The sequence below is a fragment of the Alligator sinensis genome, unplaced genomic scaffold, assembly GCF_000455745.1.
Source record: "Alligator sinensis unplaced genomic scaffold, ASM45574v1 scaffold803_1, whole genome shotgun sequence".
In the NCBI taxonomy this organism is placed as follows: domain Eukaryota; kingdom Metazoa; phylum Chordata; order Crocodylia; family Alligatoridae; genus Alligator; species Alligator sinensis.
Window position 1 is genome coordinate 555,216 of NW_005842886.1, and position 20,617 is coordinate 575,832.

General features: G+C 49.4%; 1 protein-coding gene across 1 annotated transcript in view; it reads left to right on the top strand.

Moving 5' to 3' along the window:
• LOC102375820 (protein FAM47E) overlaps positions 1-20,617 on the top strand; it is a 34,152-nt gene that overhangs the window by 11,902 nt on the left and 1,633 nt on the right. Inside the window, exons 6-8 of the mRNA XM_014525811.2 lie at positions 4,530-4,682; positions 18,535-18,612; positions 19,701-19,911. Of these exons, the coding sequence (XP_014381297.2) occupies positions 4,530-4,682; positions 18,535-18,612; positions 19,701-19,911 (442 nt within the window). The remainder of the gene's footprint in view (positions 1-4,529; positions 4,683-18,534; positions 18,613-19,700; positions 19,912-20,617) is intronic.

Sequence of the window (20,617 nt, forward strand, 5' to 3'; positions counted from 1 at the left end):
CCCTACAAGCAAGATGCACCCTCAGTGCACGCATGCACTCACATGTGCACATGATTACAAACAACCTCCCTCTTCAATCCAGCGGCTGCTTCACACCTTTTGATGCCTGAACATGTAGAGAAAATGCAGACCCAGGAAAGTCATTCCAAGAACATGCAAGGATGTTAGCATTTGCCAATGTCAGAATTGCTAGTCCTTCTGATGTCTTTTTTCTTTTCACTGGGGATTCATTAGAAATTTGTAGCTGAGGCAGGAATGAGGGTCAGAGAGCAGTGCACTCCACTGCACTTCAAAAGCCATTTTGCAAAAATCAAAGGAAGCATTCTCTCCACAGCAGATGTGTCTACATGAGAGGCTAACTCAGGGGTGGGCAATTATTTTGGGAGGAGGGCCACTTACTGGGTTTTGGCAAACCGTTGAGGGCCGCATGACAGGCAGCCCAGGGCAGATTAATATTAATTTTCTAAATTTTTTAGGGGCCCCGCGGGCCAGATAGAATGGCCTGGCAGGCCACATCTGGCCCATGGGCCACATTTGGCCCACCCCTGAGCTAACTGCTCAGTAGCCTAATTCTACTGCACAGAAGCATGCAGGGCAAAAACCATACTAATACACTACTGCACAGTTAGCATCACTAAAAAGCCATGCGCTGGTGCTACTGTGCAGTAGCGCCAGTTACTGCATGTTGATTTAGTACTTGGTTATACAAGTACTAAACAATGCCCAGTAACTACAGAGCATTAATGAACGTGGAGATGCACCCAATGAGTGACTCTACACAAGATGTTTACTGCAGAGTTACCTAATTAGATCTTAAGTAAACGTCTGGACATCTACACATATGGCCCTGTTAGGTTGCAGGAAATTAATAAACTCCACAGCAGGTCAGTACTTTTAAATACAAGTATTACCCTGATGCAGAGGTTTTTTCATGTGTAGCAGCACATGTATAGACGCTGAGCTGGCTGGCTGGGGCATGAAGGTGCTTCAATGTGGGGGCTGCCTGCTGACTAGCCTGATACTGAAGCATCCTTGTGTGGCAGCCAGCCCCTCCACAGCATGTTGAGCTGGTGGGGAGCTGCCCCGGGGTTGGCAAGCTGATCCCTGGGGGCCCCTGTCAGCCAGGGCTGCTATGACCCAGCTCAAGATGGGGCAGTCCTGGGCACATGTTCAAACAGTGTTCCCAGGAGCCATAAGCTCAGATATGATACGTACTGGAGTTTGTTGCTATGCATTAATAGCACACCTAGACATGCCCTGTATGATTTAGAAGCTTAATACTTGTATGCAAAATATAGTCTTGAAATGCCACCTGCTGGCCACTGTGGAGTGCTACAGGAAAAGGGAAATGTGCCCATGTCATCATGACTCGTGATATCTGTACCCATTATTTATAAGCAGGGATCCAGGTTTTCTGTTTCCCATGGAAAAATGTGGAAAAACATGGATTTTTCCCTTTAAAATGGGAAAAACCTAGATTTTCCCCTTTGAAGTGGGAAACCACAGGTTCCAGTCTGCAAGGGGCTGCTTGGGACTCGGGAGAAGTGGAGGGGAAGGCAGTTGGAGACAGGGGGTGCCACATGCATGTGCACACACATTGCCATGCAGAATAGTGGCCATCCATACAGCCCCAGCAGCTGCATACAGGTAAATCTCTGGGATGGAGGGGGAGGGTTGGAGCGCCAAAGCTTGGGGACCGTAGGGCGGCATGTACTCCCTGAAATTTCTGCATGAACCCAAAGTGGTAGGGCAGAGCAGGGCCCCTTAGGGGTGGGCAGCAGGGTGGGGAGTCCCAAGCCCTGCAGTGGGGGAGCCTGCATCCTCCCCTCACTCCTGCCTCGCACTGGCTCCACCCCAGCCCCCATGGGCTCTGCTCAGGTCCACTTGTCTTGCTGCCTGGGGGTGGAGGGGGAATGGAGGGGGATGGACTCCATGCTCCTCCCTCCACTCTAGCAGCAGTACCGGCTGCCTCGTGTGTGCAGCAGCCAGGTCTCAGGCATTGCTGTCCAGCTGTGGGAGGTGCCCTTGGAGCAGGGAGTGGGCAGCATACAGCTGCTAGTCCCATAGCCCTGGCAGCTGGGGGCCAACTCTGGCAGAGCTGGTTGTGGCGGGGAGCAAGGGGCTGTGGTTTGGGAGTGAAGGCCATGGGCAGGGCCAGGGAGCTACAGGTGGTAAGTGAGGGGTACTGACATGGCCATGGTGGGGCTCAGGACTGTGGGTCAGGAATGAGGGGCACCAGCACAGCTGAGAGGGCTGAAGGTTGAGAGTGAGGGGCAATGGCATGGGCAGGGACAGGTCACTGGCATATTAGGGCTGCTCAGTACCACAAAGCAGCAGGGTGGACAGCTGCAGCTGGACCTGCATCCTGGTGAGCAAAAGGGGCAAGGGGAGTTCTGGTTTTCCATAAAGAGGAGCGGGCCCAATGCATGGTAAAAAACAAAACAAAATCAACACACCAATAGATGTAGGTATTTATAATTTATTTTATTATAATGATAGAGGTACCAGTAGGCTTCCAAACTGTTTTAAAACTGTAAATATATCAATAAAATATTATGTACAACTGATACCTATATATAGTGGCACTTCATTTTAATCATGGAAAAATGCGGATATTGAGTTTTTTAATCATAAAAACATTCAAAATTCTCTCTGAGAATTTTGGATTTTTTAACAAAGAAAACTAGGATCCATGTCATAAGCCTTGGAAATAGCCTGATGTTTAAAGTAAAGAGAGATGTTAGTGATTCAGAGCAATTCATTCATCCAGAGAGGTTCTGAATGAGTATTGTTACCACTCTGTTTTTTCTCAGTCATTGCATATGATGGGCAGTTGTTATTAGGGAAAAGTTTGTTAATGCGAAGATAATGCTAGGGTGTAAGAAACACTAATTTCCACTGAATCTGTGAGAATCTGGATGCATGTTTTTGCCAAGACTGGGAACCAGTGTTTTAGCTAAAGAGTTTTGCAAGCTGTTATTAGGTATTCTGATATCTTGTGGGTACATCTACACATGCAACTAACACACAGAAAGCTTACTGCAGAGTAAGACACTGTACTGTAAGCTTTGCCTGAGTGCACATCTACACGTGCCCATTGGGAGCAAATTTGCTCCCAACAGGACCAGTTCAGGGCAGGGGTATTCCTGCCCTTCTCTGCTACAATATGGCAACCAGAGGGAGCTCTAGGCTCCCCCCTCTCCACCCCATCCTGTGCCAGCCCTGTGCTAGCAGGGGCACCAGGGTCAGACCTGGGCTCCAGGGGGTGAGGGGAACTGTCCTGCCTCCAGGGCAGCTGCCTGCCACCCTGCACCTCTGCCCCAGCCAGCTGCCTGCTGCCCACCCCCTGCTCTGATCTTGGAGTGAGGGCTGATCTTGGAATGAGTACAACATTCCCAGCCTCCGCCCTAGGAAGCTTCTGGCCCCAGCTCCAAGATCAGACCTGGGGTTGGAACACTGTCCCCTACCCCAGCCAGGTGCCTGCTATGAGGGGCCAGCTCTGATCTCGGAGCTGGGGCAGGGACAATGTCCCCTGCCCCTGCAGCAGGTAGCTCCTGGCCCCAGCTCTGAGATCAGAGCCGCCCCCCCACTGCAGGTACCTGGCAGAGGCAGGGGACAGCTGGGAAGCAGGCAGCTGCCCAGGGGAGAGGAAAGTTCTCCCACCCCCGATGCCTGGGCTGACCAGGAGCAATTTGAACCCAGTCAGCTATGTAATCGTGCATTATTGCGCATTAGCTAATGCTCAGTAAATCTACTACCTGTATTTACAGGTAGTAGAAAACCGTATATTAGCCTTTTTTTAATGAGCAGTAGCTGCTGCGCATGGTTACATAGTGACACTTTACTGTTCAGTAGTCTACTGTGTAGTAAAATGTCTCATATAGACATACCCAGTGTTGTTTTATTTTCCCCCTATCTGTTTGACTCAGTCTTTGGTCAGCACATCTAGTCCCTATGAGTGAGAACAGGAAAGAGAATAGAAAAGGAGAATCTTACTTACTTCCTCATTCCTTTTCCACAACTCCAGACATGCTTCTTCCTTTTCACTTTGTTTCATTTATAGGTTTTTTTCTGCTCTTCTGTGCTTTCTATCATATTATTGAGGAATATTTCACAGGGAATTAGACAATTACCAGTTAAACCCACTGGTTGTGAAAAAGAAATAGCTCAGCAGCACAGTAGGAGGTAAGAGAATAGCATCAATAGACAAGATGTGGATTGGGGCCTACTACTGTTTGTACTATAACAAACAATGAAAGAATCAGGAGTGATGATAATTTTATTGCATTTTTATCACTAAGGGCAACTGGGAAAACACTACATTTTTACATAGCACTTTTTAAGAGTACTTCACATCCACCATCTGCACCATAGGCAGCCAAGCTTTCCATCCAGTATGTACCTCTTTCTGAAACCATACACCAATCCAGTCTAATGTTCCATCCAGTACAGAGCAATTATGGGAGTAGAGGCATACATAAACACAACAAGAGAATATCACTAATCGGTATTACTATTTTATTTTGCAGGACTCTTATCAGCCCAAATTTGAGAAGATTAAGTATGGTGCCTGGTACCTTAACCCCAAAACATGGAAAAAACAGAAAGCGAATGAACCTTTAATGGATCCAAAAGCAACCATTGATAACTTTCAACAGTTAAGGAAGCAGTTTTGTGAAAAGGTATTGGAAGCACCCATGGAACGTGTGGTATAATTCTCTGCTGAGTTAAAAACGTAGAGCACACGTTGTTACTAGATCTTGCTTGCACTTTGTATGCTCTCTAGCAGGCACAGTGCAAGCTGGAGTGATCAAGTGAATACTTGACTGACTGTAATATTTAGTATTTATTATTTATACTATCCAATTGCCCATCAAGAATGACCGGGGGCTGGAGAGGCAAGGGCAGGGATGGAGCCCCATGCCTGCCCCCTGTACAGGCCTGCTTCCCACTTCCCTCCTGCTGCTTGGGGTCTGGGCCCATTCCCTCCCCCTGCCGCTGCGGTGGGGAGGTGGGGGGAGGAGTGGGCCAAGGCCCGATACAGGGGAAGCTGACCCAGTGGCTGCAGGGGACGGGAGGAGCGGGCTTGGGGCTGGTGCAGAGGAGTGGGCCTGGGCCCAAGGGGGGGAAGAGGCCCGCTCCTCCCCTCCCCTCCCCCAGCTGCTGCTGGTACGTCGAGCCACGTCGGGCTGGGCCCACTTCTTCCCCCTCCCCCCCATGTCAGGCCTGGGCCCACTCCTCCCCTTCCTCCACTGCTGCCGCCACGGCATGTCCATACCTTGCCCCGTGTTCGGCCCGCTCCTCCCCACCACCACCGCCAGGTCAGCCCTGTGGGCAGTGATGACAGAAGGGGGAGGGGCAGACCGAGGCCAGCACCGGTGGCCTCGCCACACCTGTGGCGTCCTGACCCCGCTCCCTCCCCTGCACCGCTGCCGCTGCCACCTCCAAAGAGCGTGGGTGGGGGGAGGCGAGGCCAGCTCTGGTGGCCTCCCCCCCGGCTCTATTGTCGCCACCTGCAGGGAGCAGGGCAGGGAGGCAAGGCCAGCATGGCTGCTCCATCCCCTGTGTCTCTGCCATCGTGATGGCCCATCCAAAACACTTCTTCACACTCTGCTTGTCTGTTTGTCAGCCAATCAGAGTGCAAATAAAGCATTATGGACAGACAGACGGATTCAGACTTTTATAATATTAGAATTTTGTGACACCCAGTGAATACAGTCCCGACTCCAGCAAGATAAGCACTGCACTGTACAAATTCAAAACAAAAAAGCAATCACAGTGCAAATGTGGTGGACTTCCCTCAAGCCCCCGCATCTCCTGGGCTCAAGAATTCTCAGTTCCAATTGGTGGAGCCCATCCACCAATTGGGGGACAGCGGGGAGAAGCTGGTGCCACCCCTTTCCCTAAGGGAGGGGGTGAGGAGCTCCTGGACCGAGCTTGGACCTGCAAGCTGCAGGTCTGCTGGACTTCAGGGGATGGAGCCCCCTGAGGGAATAAAAGGAGTGGCATGAGCCACAAGAGGGGATGCGGGAAGAGCCTGAAGAGGACCTCCACCAGGATCCCTTCTTCACCCCAACAGTGCGCAGATTGGTGCACGGAGCTCAGGCTCTGGGAGCTGCGTCAAGGCAGATAGCCTGCATCCGCACCAGGGGGCCAGATGGAGCGGTGTGCAGACTAGCACGTGGAGAGCCGGCCCTAGGAGCAGCTTGAGGCTGCTCAGGTCAGCCCCAGCGTAGGCTGGTTCCTTCAAAGAGTTTTATGTTGATGTCTGCTTAATGCTAGCAAAAATATTTTCCCCACTGTTTTTATATAGCTCAAGCCTAGATCAATAAAATGATTTTCAGGCTTGGCCAAAAATATTCACATGTTGGCAGACAATGCACATGAAAAATGCCAGCTCAGAAGAAATTATTGTGGGCCATGGTATCAACCCTTGTAAATGAGGGGTCAAATTTGTCACAGCTGTATGCAGGGTCAGCTCTGTTGACTTATTGACCAAAGAGCATTGCACAGTTGCAGTCCTGGCAGAGCTTAGTCCTGACTGCATATAAGCTTTAAACAGCCCACAGGACATTTAGAGGAATTAATCTTGCTGCCTCAGCAGATTCCAGGTTTCATTCTGACTACCTGAGGCTCCCTTGCATGGAAGAGGGGGAACTTTTAAGGTTTTTTAATTTCTTGGAGTCAGCTAAATGTTAGGAGCACAGTGCAGCATTTAACAAGTATTTCCTCCACCCCAGTTGAAGTTGAACTTCAGTTGTAGCTGAACTGGTCTCTGTAGTACTCAGAGGGATGTTTGTAGTAATTGGGCAATGATGGGGTTAAATTCTTAGTCGTTATACTAGGATGGAGATTGAGCTAGAACTCCACCCTCTGTTGTTCCAGAGTGACTTTCCCTTTCCCAGTTAGGTGGTCTTGGTTCCTGAATAAAGCAGCCTGTTGTTTTGGGGCTGGAGCCAAGTAAGTCTCCAAATTCTTTGTTAAGTAACAGTGTTCATAGTGAGGTAGAAACCAGCCTGGCCCCTGCTTGGCTCTTCAAATACTTTCCCATTTTGCTGTCTTCTCTAAGCTCAAGGAATTTGCTGTTTACAGTCGCTGCCTGTGTTTTTCTCCTCCATGTCCCTCCAAAGCCTTCTCCAATCTCACTTCCTACCCTTGCATTCCTCTGAAACTGCTATTGTCAAAATTGCTAATGACTTCTGAGCCACTGTCCTCCTTCTGACTTCTGTCCTCCTTGATCTGTCAGCTATATTTGACTCCATGGACCATGCTCCTCTCTTGGAATCCTCAATTCCTTTGGCTCCCTGACACCATCCTTTCATGGTTCTCCTCTTAGCTCTCTAATCATTTCTTCAGCGTGTCCTCCACTCCTCTTCCAATGTCCCCCTTCCCCTTCTGCATCCTATAGGAATTTCCACAGGGCTCTGTAACTGGCCTCCTTAGCTTCTCCCTTGTTCACCTCTCAGCTCTATGCTGGTGACTCAAAACAAACTCTGCACTCCTTCAGCCCAATGTAAAATCTTATACTGTGTCTCTGACAGCTCCTTGTGGATGTGTAACTGTCAGCACAAGCTCAATAGGACTTAAAGATTTCAGTCTTCTACCCCAAGTCATCCACTGTCTCCTTTCCCAGTCAGTGTGGACAACATCACCATTCTCATAACAAAAGAAACCGCTCCACACAGCCTTCTTTGATCTCACAAAAGTCTTTGATTCTGTCAACTGAGAAGAGGATCCTTCTGAAGTATGGATGCCCACTGAAATTTGTCACCATTCTTTGCCTGCTCCATAATGGTATGCAAGTGGTGGTTCTCAAATCTATCACAGATCCTTGAGGTTAAGACAGGGGTTATGCAAGGCTGCATCATCGCTCTAACACTTAATATTCCTTACCACAATGCTACATCTGGACCATGCACAAGCTTCCAGCCAGAGTGGAGCTAAACTACCAAATGGATGGTAAACTGTTTAATCTCAGCTGACTCCAAGTCAAAACCAAGAGCATCCCGACCTCAATCATAAAATTCCATTACATTGATGATGCTGTAGCGTGTACGCACTCGGAAGCAGACCTTCAGGCAATTATTGATGTCTTACTGAGGCATACAAGAAAATGGGACTGAGTTTAACATTTCAGGAGACTAAAGTCTTCAATCAACAAGCTCTTAATGAGCAGTCCCCAGCTCCAGCAATTCAGATTTATGGTGCACCTCTGAAGAACATTAAGTATTTTCCATACCTTGGAAGACACCTCTTGAAGAAGGCTGACATGAGTAAAGAAATCCAATATTATCTCAAAATATGCAAGTACAGCTTTCAGATGCCTGAGAAAACAGGTGTTCAAAGATCACAACATTGATATGAAACCAAACTCAGGGTTTATTAAGCAGTCATGATCTCCATCTTAGTATACGGAGCTGAGACGTGGACATTGTACAAAAGACATCTCAAGTCACTGGAGAAGTACCATAAACATTGCCTGTGGATCCTTTGAATCTAGTGGTAAGATAGACACACCAACATTAGCTTCCTCTTGCAAGCAAACACCATGAGCATTAAGGCGATGATGATCATCCAACATCAGGTTTGCTGGGGTGGCCATGTCATCCAGATGCCTAACTCCAGGTTCCTGAAGCAAGTTTTATTCTCCCAGCTAAGTGAAGGTGTATGGTCAAGAGAAGGGCAGAGAAAGTGCTTCAAGTACATCCTCAAGTCCAACTTGAAAAAAATGCGACATCAACTCATGGGAGAATACAGGTTTCCCTCGCTTTATGCAGGTTCTGTATGTGCAAATTTGCTTTTATGCAGTGACCCTTTTTATACCAAAAATTCATTATACGCGAGGTAAATTCACTGTTATGCAATCGGTGTGGTAGAAGCCCACAGTCAGCTGCTCTGTGTGGTGGACTGCAGGAGTGATGCTCACCAAAATATAGTCTCCTGTGTGGATCTGTGCTCTTTGCTCATCTGTGACATGTGTTTCTATAGTTGCCATCCCCATTATGATAGTGCCCTACTTGTGTGTACTATATGCTGTTGGCGAGTACCAAAATTGTCTTGCAGAAGTGGTAGAAATGGATCTGGGGGTCAGTACAGTTGAAGTCTTGGAATGTATTCCTATTTGTTACATTGTAAAGCGGGTTCCCTTTATGCGATTTCGAGTTATACGCCGTTTTCCAGGAACACATGTACAGCATAAAGCGAGGGAAACCTGTATTGGCCAAGACTGCCCCAAATGGAGGAAGAGTCCGCTGCCAGGATCTCAGGACTTTGAAACCTTATGATGACAACAGGAGACGAAAAAGCAGGAACAGCAGAAACAGCATGTTGCCAACCAAATCAAGAACCTAGAGCCACTCACCCCACATGGACACATGTGCCTGAGTTGTAACAAAGTCTGTCAATCCCAGAAGGCCTCATCAGCCATCTTCAGACCCAGAGATAAGATAATCGTGGAAAATAATAATCCTCGACTGCAAGGGATTGCCAGTGATGATGGACAATATCACCATTTGATGACTCTGAAACTCACGCTAAGCTTGGGCCTACTCACAAAAGTTAAAATACAGAATACTGATGTTAACTGCATAATGCAAGAGGATGCGAGTTCATGGCTAGGCCATCTGAGAAGGAATAATGAAGTATCTCTTCCCGCTTACCTTGCTATATTCAGGATGATTTCAGGCAGACTCTTAGTTGTCTGGTGCGTAACCGTATGAAATGTCTATCCTTGATTAATGAGTATAGTAACTATTTCTTTTGCAATTAACTCATGTTTATGTGCAGGAAGAGACATTCTCCATATGTGATAGATGTCTCCTCCCGATGAGGTTTTTCCTCACTGTTAATCAGTTTCTTGATATGTTCCAAACTAGATCACCTCTTGTTACTGAAGAAGGTAACTCATAGATTCATATATGTTAGGGTCGGAAGGGACCTCAATAGATCATTGAGTCCAACCTCCTGCATAGGCAGGAAAGAGTGCTGGGTTCAGATGACCCTAGCCAGATGCCCATCTAACCTCCTCTTGAAGACCCCCAAGGTAGGGGAGAGCACCACCTCCCTTGGGAGCCCATTCCAGATTTTGGCTACTCTAACTGTGAAGAAGTTCTTCCTAATGTCCAGTCTAAATCTGCTCTCTGCTAGCTTATGGCCATTATTTCTTGTAACCCCCAGGGGCGCCTTGGTGAGTAGAGCCTCACCAATTCCCTTCTGCACCCCCATGATGAATTTATAGGCAGCCACAAGGTTGCCTCTCAACCTTCTCTTGCGGAGGCTGAAGAGGTCCAGGTGCCCTAGTCTCTCCTCGTAGGGCTTGGCCTGCAAGCCCTTGACCATACGAGTGGCCCTTCTCTGGACCCTCTCCAGGTCTTTCCACATCCCTCTTGAAGTGCGGCACCCAAAACTGCACGCAGTACTCCAACTGCAGTCTGACCAGCGCCCGATAGAGGGACAGTATCACCTCCTTGGTTCTGTTTGTCACGCATCTGCTGATGCATGATAAATTGCAGTTAGCTTTGCTGATGAGTTCGTCACACTGACAACTCATGTTCATTGTGGACTAGGACTCCAAGATGCCTTTCTACTTCCATGCTACCGAGCAGGTCATTTCCTAGGCAGTAGGTGTGCTGGACATTTTTCCTCCCTAGGTGCAGCATTCTAACTTTGCATTTCTCCTTGTTAAATTGCATTCTATTGTTTTCTGCCCATATGTCCAACCTGTCCAGATGTGCCTGTAGTTGTTCCCTGCCCTCCGGTGTGTCCACTTCTCCCCACAGTTTTGTATCATCTGCAGACTTGGACAGAGTACACTTCACTCCCTCGTCCAAGTCACTGATGAAGACATTGAAGAGTATCGGTCCAAGGACCGAGCCCTGCGGGACCCCATTGCCCACGCCTTTCCAAGTCGATACCGACCACCACTCTCTGGGTACAACCTTCTAGCCAATTTGCCACCCACCAGCCTGTGTAGTCATCCAAGTCACAGCCTCTTACTTTGATCACACAGCCTCTTAATTTGTTCACAAACTCATTCAAATTAGAAATTTCTGATAACCAGTAATGAGCAGGTTTTTCCTGTCAATTACTGCTTGAGACTCTCTCTTGATTTAAACAACTAAAAGAATGCTTTGAAGATGCTAAACTAAGGGTATAAGAAGGCTGTAAAACAGAAAACACCACGCACGCTTCAAGAGTGAGAAATCTCTCTGACACCAGTTGCTGATGCACCCGATTTACTCAAGACATCAAAGAGAAACAGGCCTCTTTGTCGCCTGTTTGGTGAGAAATCATCACCTTATAGCTAATTAGTGGACTTTGATTTGGTTTGGGCTCACTTGACTTGATTTTAAATACTTGTAGTAAATAAAGCCTTTCTGTCACTCATTGAACGAGGTGTCGTGTCAGTCCCTGGGCTAGTCTGGAATCCTAGGTTTTAATTTGCTAACACATTCTCAGTGTCACCCCAGCCTTGGCATCATCTTCCACTCTTGATCCAGATATCTAAGATCTGTCTAAATCTTGCAGATTCTTTCTGTTTATCATGTCTCCATATTAGTAGCTATCCAACCATGCTGCAGCTGCCACCTTGGACTGAACTATGATGCCAGCTTCCATGGCCCACTAGATAGGGTGAAAGTGCTTGTTTGAAAAATCTTTCTCCTATGGTGCCCTGATGTTAGAAATATCTACAAAACTACCTCATCATTCTTTTCCAAATCCCATCTTAAACCGCTTGTTTGTTGTTATGCCTACAACAACTTTGACAGTGATTGGGCTGCTGATGTGCCTACTATGATGACCAATATTACCTCATTGTTTCTTTGTACTCCCCCACCTGTCTATATCCATCTCCTGTCCAATATACTTAGATGGTAAGGTGTTTAGAAGAGAGATTGTCTTTTTACCCTGCACTGGAACAGCACATAGCATAATGGGATCCTAGTTCATGGCTACAGCTCTTAAGAATATTATTGTTTTTGTTATACAAGGATGTGAATATACAATACACTAGCAAATTGCCCGTCAAGAATGATGGAGGGTGGGGGGAGGGGACGAAACCCCAAGTCCAGCCCCACAGCCCGCCCCCCACCCCACCAGTCCATGTCCAGCCCTGCTCCAGGCCCCCTCCCCACTGCTTCATGTCTGACCTTGGTCCATCTGCATACCTCCTTCCCCTCTCCCCCAGGCACTCTGCATCCAGCTCTGTGCCACACGCTGCCCCCACCCACCCACTCTGCATCCACCTGCCTCCCCTCTCCTCAGAGGTGGATTAAGGTGTACTGGGGCCCTGGCAAGTACAAAATTGGAGGCCCCTCCCCCCATGGGAGCTGGCTGCAGGGGTGGGGGGAGGGAAGGGGCCCCTTCCCCTCCGGGTGCTGGCAGAGGAGGCTGGGTGGACACTGCCAGGCTGGGAGGCACATGCCTGCTTCTTCTCCCTGCTCCCCACCCCCACTACAGCCGAATATGCACACACACAGGTGCGCACAAACACAGGCTTGTGCACTCTACTCTCACTCTCTGCACATGGACACAGACATACACACACAGAGATACACACAGATACACGCACAGACCGTCCTCCCCCTGCCACAGACACAGATAGACAGAATCTCAGGCAGGGCGGTGTGGGGCAACCCTGCTGCTCGGGCATTCGGGATGTGTTCCCCACCACCAGACTTCCCCAGCAGTGGTGCAGACTTGGCCTGAAGCTCAGGCCACCCAGCCAATTGCCGCCCATCATCTTGGCAGTGCACACGCAGCTGGCCTGGAGCGTTACGGACAGACAGACAGGCAAAATAAGCCCTTTATTACATTAAAATAATTCTAATGTAACAAGAGCCATTGTCTGTCTGTCTGTAACACTTTGTTCACACTCTGATTGGGTTCCTCAGCAGCCAACCAGAGTGCTCCGGACAGACAGAGACACATGGTGGAGTGCCACCAAGACGGCGGGGACTGAGGGGCTAGTGCAGGTAGGGGACTAGGCCAGCAGAGCTGGACTCGCCCTCCCCCCTGCCCTGCTCCTTGGAGGCAGAGGGGGACGATGGGGACTGGTGCACTGCCATGACGGAGAGGACGGAGCCAAGGGCCGAAGCACCCCCTGGCCCCAACAACAGCCAGCAGGGAGGGGGGAAGCAGTGGGGAAGAGAGGAGGGAGGGAGGAGAGCGGGGGTTACTGGTGGCTGTGCCCCACTACTGCCACCGCAGTTGCAGGCCCTGGCCCCAGCCTGAAGCGGTGGGGTGGGGGAGCAACGGCGGCTCTGGCCCCAGCCCCAGCCCTGACCCGAGGTGGGGAGGCTGGACGCAGGCCTCTGTCCCTGCCTGCTGCCCCCCCCCAATCATTTTTGATGGGCAATTTTCTAGTTAGATGAAGAATTATATATATGTCTGATCAACAAAAAAACTACTTTGTTTTGCAACCATTTCCTTTGTCTTTTAGTTTTGTTCACTTTTCACCATTTGTCTAACAAACAATTGTAGAAGCCTACAGGGTATTTCTCCACCCAGGGACTTAAAAGAAGTGTGTGTGTGTAGAGAGAGAGAGAGTGCATGAGCTTTTATGAACCCAAATTCATAAAAGAAGACCCAGAGAAGGGCCACTCGTATGGTTAAGGGCTTGCAGGCCAAGCCCTACAAGGAGAGACTAGAGCACCTGGACCTCTTCAGCCTCCGCAAGAGAAGGTTGAGAGGCGACCTTGTGGCTACCTATAAATTCATTATGAGGGCGCAGAAGGGAATTGGTGAGGCTCTACTCACCAAGGCGCCCCCAGGGGTAACAAGAAATAATGGCCATAAGCTAGCAGAGAGCAGATTTAGACTGGACATTAGGAAGAACTTCTTCACAGTTAGAGTGGCCAAAGTCTGGAATGGGCTCCCAAGGGAGGTGGTGCTCTCCCCTACCCTGGGGGGTCTTCAAGAGGAGGTTGGATATGCATCTAGCTGGGGTCATATGAACCCAGCCCTCTTTCCTGCCTATGCGGTGGGTCGGACTCGATGATCTATTGAGGTCCCTTTTGGCCGTAACATCTATGAATCTATGAAAGTTCACTTCTTCAGACTAAAACAACTAACTCTCTTGGATCACTTAAAGAATGTCATCTTGAGATGCTGCCTCTATCCACTAGGGGGCAATGCTTTCAGAATTCTAGTTTAATATTATAAAAGCCTTAGGCCTGGGGCGGGCACTTATTTTGGGTGGAGGGCCGCTTACTGACTTTTGGCAAGCCATCAAGGGCCGCATGATAGACAGCCAGGGGCAGGTAAATATTAATTTTCTAATTTTTTTTTAGGGCCCCCCCCCCGAGGACCGGATAGAATGGCCTGGTGGGCCACATACGGCCCCAGGGCTGCATTTTGCCCACTCCTGCCTTAGGCTGTCTGTCCGTAATGCTTTATTCTCACTGATTGGTTGCCTCAGCAGCTAATCAGACTGCTCTGGACAGACACTACCACCTTGGAGGCAGAGGGAGATGTTGGGGACTGGAGCACCACCATGACGGAGGGGACAGAGCAGGGGGGCAAGGCGAGCAGCACCAGTCTTGCACCGCCCCCCCAGCTTTGCTCCTTGCAGGTGGTGACGGAGCAGGGGGCAGAGGCCAGCAGCGTTGGCCTCGCCCCCCACACTTTGGCGCACAGGGCTGGACACAGGGGGTGAGAGAGGGTGCATGGAGGTGGATCCAGCTTCGGATCCAGCCTTGCCACTGCATCAGGGGGCGGGGAACAGGGCTGGAGGAGAAGCAGGCCAGGGCCAGATGAAGGGCTCCATACCCACCTGCCTCCGTCATGACAGTGGGGACTGAGGGCCCAGAGGGGGTGGGCGAGCCCCCCTGTTCTGGCACATGGAGCCAGACGTGGTGGGTGGGGGAGGGCACATGGGGCTGGAGGCGGATCCAGCCTTGCCGCTGCACCATGGAAGAGAACGGGCCCAGACGAGGAGAGGGCCAAGGCAGGATGCTGGGCTCCATCTCCGCCTGCCCCCCCGCCACCATGACAGCGGGGGCTGAGGGCCGGGAGCGGGTGGGTGAGGCCCCACAGCAGGTGGGGGAGGGTACCCGGGACTGGAGGCAGATCCAGCCTCACCACAGCATCCAACAAATGCAAAAGGAAAAAAAAAACAAACCACAAGGACAAAAAAACCACAACAGTGGCCCCGGCCCTGCTCCTTGGAGGCAGGGGGGTGGCAGCATGGGGCATTAGCTGCTGGTGCTCCGTCCCCGCCCACCCATCCCCACCATTCTTGATGGGCGATTGTCTAGCAGTATTGTAAAGTTTAATTCAAGAGCGTGCAAGCAGGCGTATGATAGTCACAGTTTTGGCTTGTACAACTATGTGACAGGGCACTTGGTGTGCCTGTCACTCTGAGGAGAGGCTGCTTGAGGAGCAGCCCACAGGTGAGCAAGGGCCAATTAAGGAGACACCTGACCAGAGGGGACTGGGCTGAGCCAAACAAGCCCAGGGCCTGAGCAGATCAGGCAGCCTGCCCCTGGGAGCCACAGGGAGAGGAGCTCCTGGCAGCAGGGCTCCTGCCTTAATATCTGAGCTGGGGTAAGCAGCACTGAGCCCAGGAACAGGGATGGGTGAGCTCATCACCTGGAGGGGGTCAGGCACCCAGCACTCAAGAGCTAGCCAGGACTTGGGACAAATTGGCCTGGGAACAGAGTGCCAGGGGCCCAGCGCCTGAGAGGGGCAAAGCAGGCCTTGGAATAGATAGGCCTGGGGACAGAGGCAATGGTCCGAGAGGGCCGGTGATGAGTGGGGACAGAGCCCTGCGTACGCCCCTGGTCTGCTTCTCTTCTGGCCCCATTCCCCCGTGCAATGCAGTAGCGAGGCTGGACCCAAAGCTGGATCTGTCTCTGTGCGCTGGGAAATTACCCTTTCAGCAGCACAGAAGCGGAAATGGATCTCAGAGTCACAGTGGACTCCAAGATGTACATGAGTCATCAGTGTGATGAAATCATCAGCAAAGCTAACTGCACTTTATCATGTATCAGCAGATGCATGACTAATAGATCCAAGGAGGCATTACTTCCTATCTATGTGGCATTGGTCAGACTGCAGCTGGAGTACTGCGTCCAGTTTTGGGTGCCGTACTTTAAGAAGGACGTGGATAACCTCAAGAGGGTCCAGAGGACGGCCACTCATATGGTTAAGGGTTTGCAGGCCTAGCCCTATGAGAAGAGTCCAAGGGACCTGGATCTCTTCAGCCTCCACAAGAAAAGGCTGAGAGGTGATCTTGTGGCTGCCTACAAATTCATTAGGGGACGCAGCAAGGAATCGGAGATGCTCTGTTCCCCAGGGCACCTCTTGAGGTAACAAGGAACAATGGTCACAAACTGACAGAGAACAGATTTAGGCTAGATATCAGGAAAAATTTCTTCATGGTAAGGGTGGACAAAATCTGGAATGGGCTTCCAGGGGAGGTGGTGCTCTCCCCTACCTTGGGGGTCTTTAAGAGAAGGCTGGGTAGGCATCTGGCTGGGCTCATCTGACCCCAGCACTCTTTCCTGCCCAAGCAGTGGGTCAGACTCGATGATCTGTTGAGGTCCCTTCTGACCCTAACATCTATGAATCTATGAACAACTCATGGAGGTTGTGGAAAGGACTGAAGGGGAGGTGTGGAGGTCCCAGCTGGCCCAGCGAGACAGAGAGAGAGGGACCAAAAGAATAGAGGGCCTGGGGCAGAGGGAGAGTCTGATCCCACTGAGGGGTGCAGTGTGGGGCCAAAACAGGCCTTGGAAGAGGTAGGCATGAGGCCCACAGAGAGAGATAGCTTAAGCCCAGGAAGGACTAGGTACTTGGGAGGTCTGGTGCCCAGGAGGCACTGGGGTGCATTGAGGGAAGCTGCAGTGCCTGGGGCCTGCCCAGGGGTGGAGAGTGGTGTTAGCAGATCACCTGCAAAGCATGGGAGTGGGTACTGGGGAGGATGGAGCCCACAAAACTGGCCCTTAAGGCAATAACCACAAGCACTGGTGGTCCTAAGAGTAAGACCAGTTTTTGGAAGCCCTGGAAAGCCTCCCTTTCATCAGAAATTAATAACATGACGGCATGGCAGGTTAGTAAAAGGGAGAGGGTCCCAAGGGGAGCCAAGTTAACAAGGGCTGAGCGGCCACCAGGGTGCATCGGGACCACCCCTGGGAGGAGCACTTGCTACAAACTCCCATAACTAAAATTTGGTTCTGTTGATTGATTTTAATGTAAAACATAAGAGGATGGCACAGTTGTATAACTACAGGTGGGCGAGTGAGGGACAAGCACCATGCACTGCATAAAGTGGGTGCTAGAATGGAATTAAGGGTGTGCCTCACCCACTGCTCCCTATTCCCTGCCCCCTTCCCCTGCACCTTGCGCTTTTCATGTAGGAGTGCCAGCCCTGGTAGCAGGAAGAACAGAACAGCAGTGGTGGCACACAATGTTAGAGCCGCAGCCAGAGGCTTGCTGCTGTCGGGTGGAAGATGTCACCTCCTTTTTTTTTTTACCACCAAAAATTAATGTGTAAATGGCCACTTTACTCACATGTGCAGGAAAAGATGACTTTCTCCCCCTCAGCAGAGTGGGCACATTTACACATGCAATTAATGTGAAGCAGTAAACTCCAGAGTTTGTTGTTTGCATGTGCACCCAGGATCACAGCATGTTGAGGCGGCTCGGAGGAGCCCCAGGTGGCAGGAGGTACCTGGGGTCAGCCTGCCAGACTGGAGCTGCTCCCCCTGGCTCAACGTGCTGCAGAAGGGCTGGCTGGGGCATGAGGGCAATTTATGATGGGACTAGCCAGCAGGCAGCCCCCACACTGAAGCACACCCATGCCCCAGCCAGCCCGGGCAGTGTCTACACATGCACTGCTGCAGAATAAATTAGTTTACTCCTGTCTAACAGCAGCACACATGTAGACTCTGAGACATTTACTGAGCAGCTGATTAGTTTATTGTACAGTAAATGTCTCATGTAGATGTGCCCTGTGTGCTGCCAGCCACTCAGGGCACAGTATTGACCAGTTAAGCTGAGATGGCAGGGTCTAGAATCGTGTATAGAAATGCAGGGTTTTTCTGCTGACTCACTGTAAAAGTAAATAACAGCAGCCTTTTAGCTCTAAGCTAGAAGTATATAAAGGCTTGAATTAGGTGACCCTTGCAGAGGAAGAAATTCCTAGGAAGGCCAGCTTCAAAAGGAAGTAGAGGCGGAAACGTTGTAGCTTTGAACAATAAAAATTTACTTAAGGATGGCAGTAATTCCCCCTGGCCATAACAGCTTTAGAAAACAATCGCTAGTAATTACTGGCTTCCTTTCACATTTTCTGAAAAATGAACAAACAGCGTAACTCAAATTCTGTGTTTATAGAACACCTGGAATTTCATAGAAGTGAACAAAACAGATATTACTTAGACAAACTTAAATTTATAATGAAATAGTGTTTGCCACACTGTTGTCCCTTTATTACATAGTAGTTCCATTTGTTTACAGAGGGTGTTGGGGAAAAAAAACCTGCAAGATTTTATTTTTGAGTGCTTTATTAATCTATTCTGGAAATTCTCTTAGGAGGCAGAGGTTATGCAGCTCCATGGAACACATGCTTTTAAGGAGTTCCTTGAAAGAAAAGGCTACAGGAAGCCAGAGGTAAGTCATGGAAAAAGAAACCAGTCTGTCTTCGTAATCAATAGCACTGACCAGGGTTGCTTAAGTCCTGAGAACAAAACTATTTGCCCTGCAGCTAGGTTTTAAGTATTGTTACCTGTACATGACCAGAGTTGACAAGGATTTCGAGTCTCAGAACATTGTGAGAATCTTGTTATAAAACAGTGCCACGGAGGAGTCTATAGCCCATCTGCACCACAGGAGGTACCATGTTACTGAACAGTACTCTTAGACCTGAGTCCAAATTGAGACCTGATGTATTGTGAAAGGGCGTAAGTCCAGTCCTACCAAGCTTCATGGCTATCAGAGCTGAATTTGGCCTCAGGAGTACACTATAGCAGAGGCTAGACCAGTTTGTACTAAAACACCACAAGAACGCATGCTTCCTATGGACATCTGCACTGAATCATGGGACACATCAGTATGGTATAATGCAGCACTGTGTAGAGATTAGTTTTATGCTGTATTAGCTATAGATTAGCTCTGAATAAATTGGTTCAGGTACTAGAAGCAGTATAGCTACATTAGCCTTGCATTGCACTGAGCTACTACTGAGGATGTGGTGACTACTAGCACAGTTCTACTGTTGTATGGATGGGGCCAACGAAGGTTGTGTGCACAAACTCAGCATGTGCAGCAAACATGTCTTGCTTAATCATGGCAGCAGTAAAAGCCGTACCCTATTTGTTCAGAGGTGAGCAGGGAGGATTAGACCTTAGAACATACCACAACTCGTTCTAACACACTGCCACTCCCTCACCAGGGAATAAATACTGCAGTCTATTTTTGGTTCTGTTGTCCATTAACCAGGGATGAAACTGTCCTTTCTATTTAACTCTCTGACGGCAGCACTCCCTCCAACTTCTGTGTTTTATCTAAAACAGAATTACTCTTTAAGTGCAGCTGTCTGCTGGAGATGATCACTTTATTTTGCTTGGTGGATAGTTGTAACACCTGGCAGTGAATGGGCAAATATAGTATGTTTCCTCCTGGAATGTCTGCTGAGATTTTGGATGTCACTGAGTCATGGGACTTGTAATGACCGTGTTCTGCGCATTTGTACGCGGTAGGTTAGACATGGCCCAGAGGCCAAACAGTGTGACAGAAAGCCCCTGAAAGCCCCTAAATCAGTCATCTCCAAAGGAAAGTGGAGAGATGAGCGCAAAAAAATGAAGACAAAGAAGTGGCAGACAATGAAAGGAGGAAGAAGCCAGGCTAGAAAAGCTGCAGCAGGAGCTGGAAAGAAGGACAAAGAACAAGGGTTGTTCCTCCCCTACATTTGTAAATAAAAGCTTTCTTATCATCCATGCAAATAAACTGTATTCATACCATGCATGCTCCAGCTGCTTTTGCTTGCCCACTTTTGCCTCTGTAGCTCTTTCCTCTCCCACAAGATATGGTCACTGTTCTGATATAGCCTGCCTGTTCTGTGCTGGGCTTCTTCTTCTTACCGTCAGCCCACTCTTGCCATCACCTTCCCCATCTTAAATTGAGCTCCTTGGGCAGATAGGTGTTAAAGCTCTGCAGACTGTTACACTTCCCTGTTTTAGAAGGTACTTGAGGGAGAGGTAGAGCTCTCACAGTGTGTACCCTAGCTGCAGAAGTCTGGGGAAGCTTTTCCTAGTAGCAGGTTGTCTGTTGGTGTTAGTTTCAGTAAATTGTATTATAGTTTCTGAGCTCTGGCTCTCTGAATAGTTGATAAAGCTATCAAACAACATGCTAGCTTTTTTCCTGTCTTTTAGCCTGGGTTCTGCCCCGATTCCCTGTTCCAACTAAATTTCTCCAGACGATTCCCGCATATCTTGTCTATTCCCCTGACCAGAAGGCCTCTTCATGCCCTGACCCTGAGTCAGTTTTCCTTTGACCCCTTTCCACACCAGGGCAGATTCCCTTACCTGCTTCACACAAAATGCTAATTTTTTCAGCTGATAGCCCCATCACTTCCCATCCAGCCACAGAATCCCAGTATCTAGTCAGCGAGGCCTGT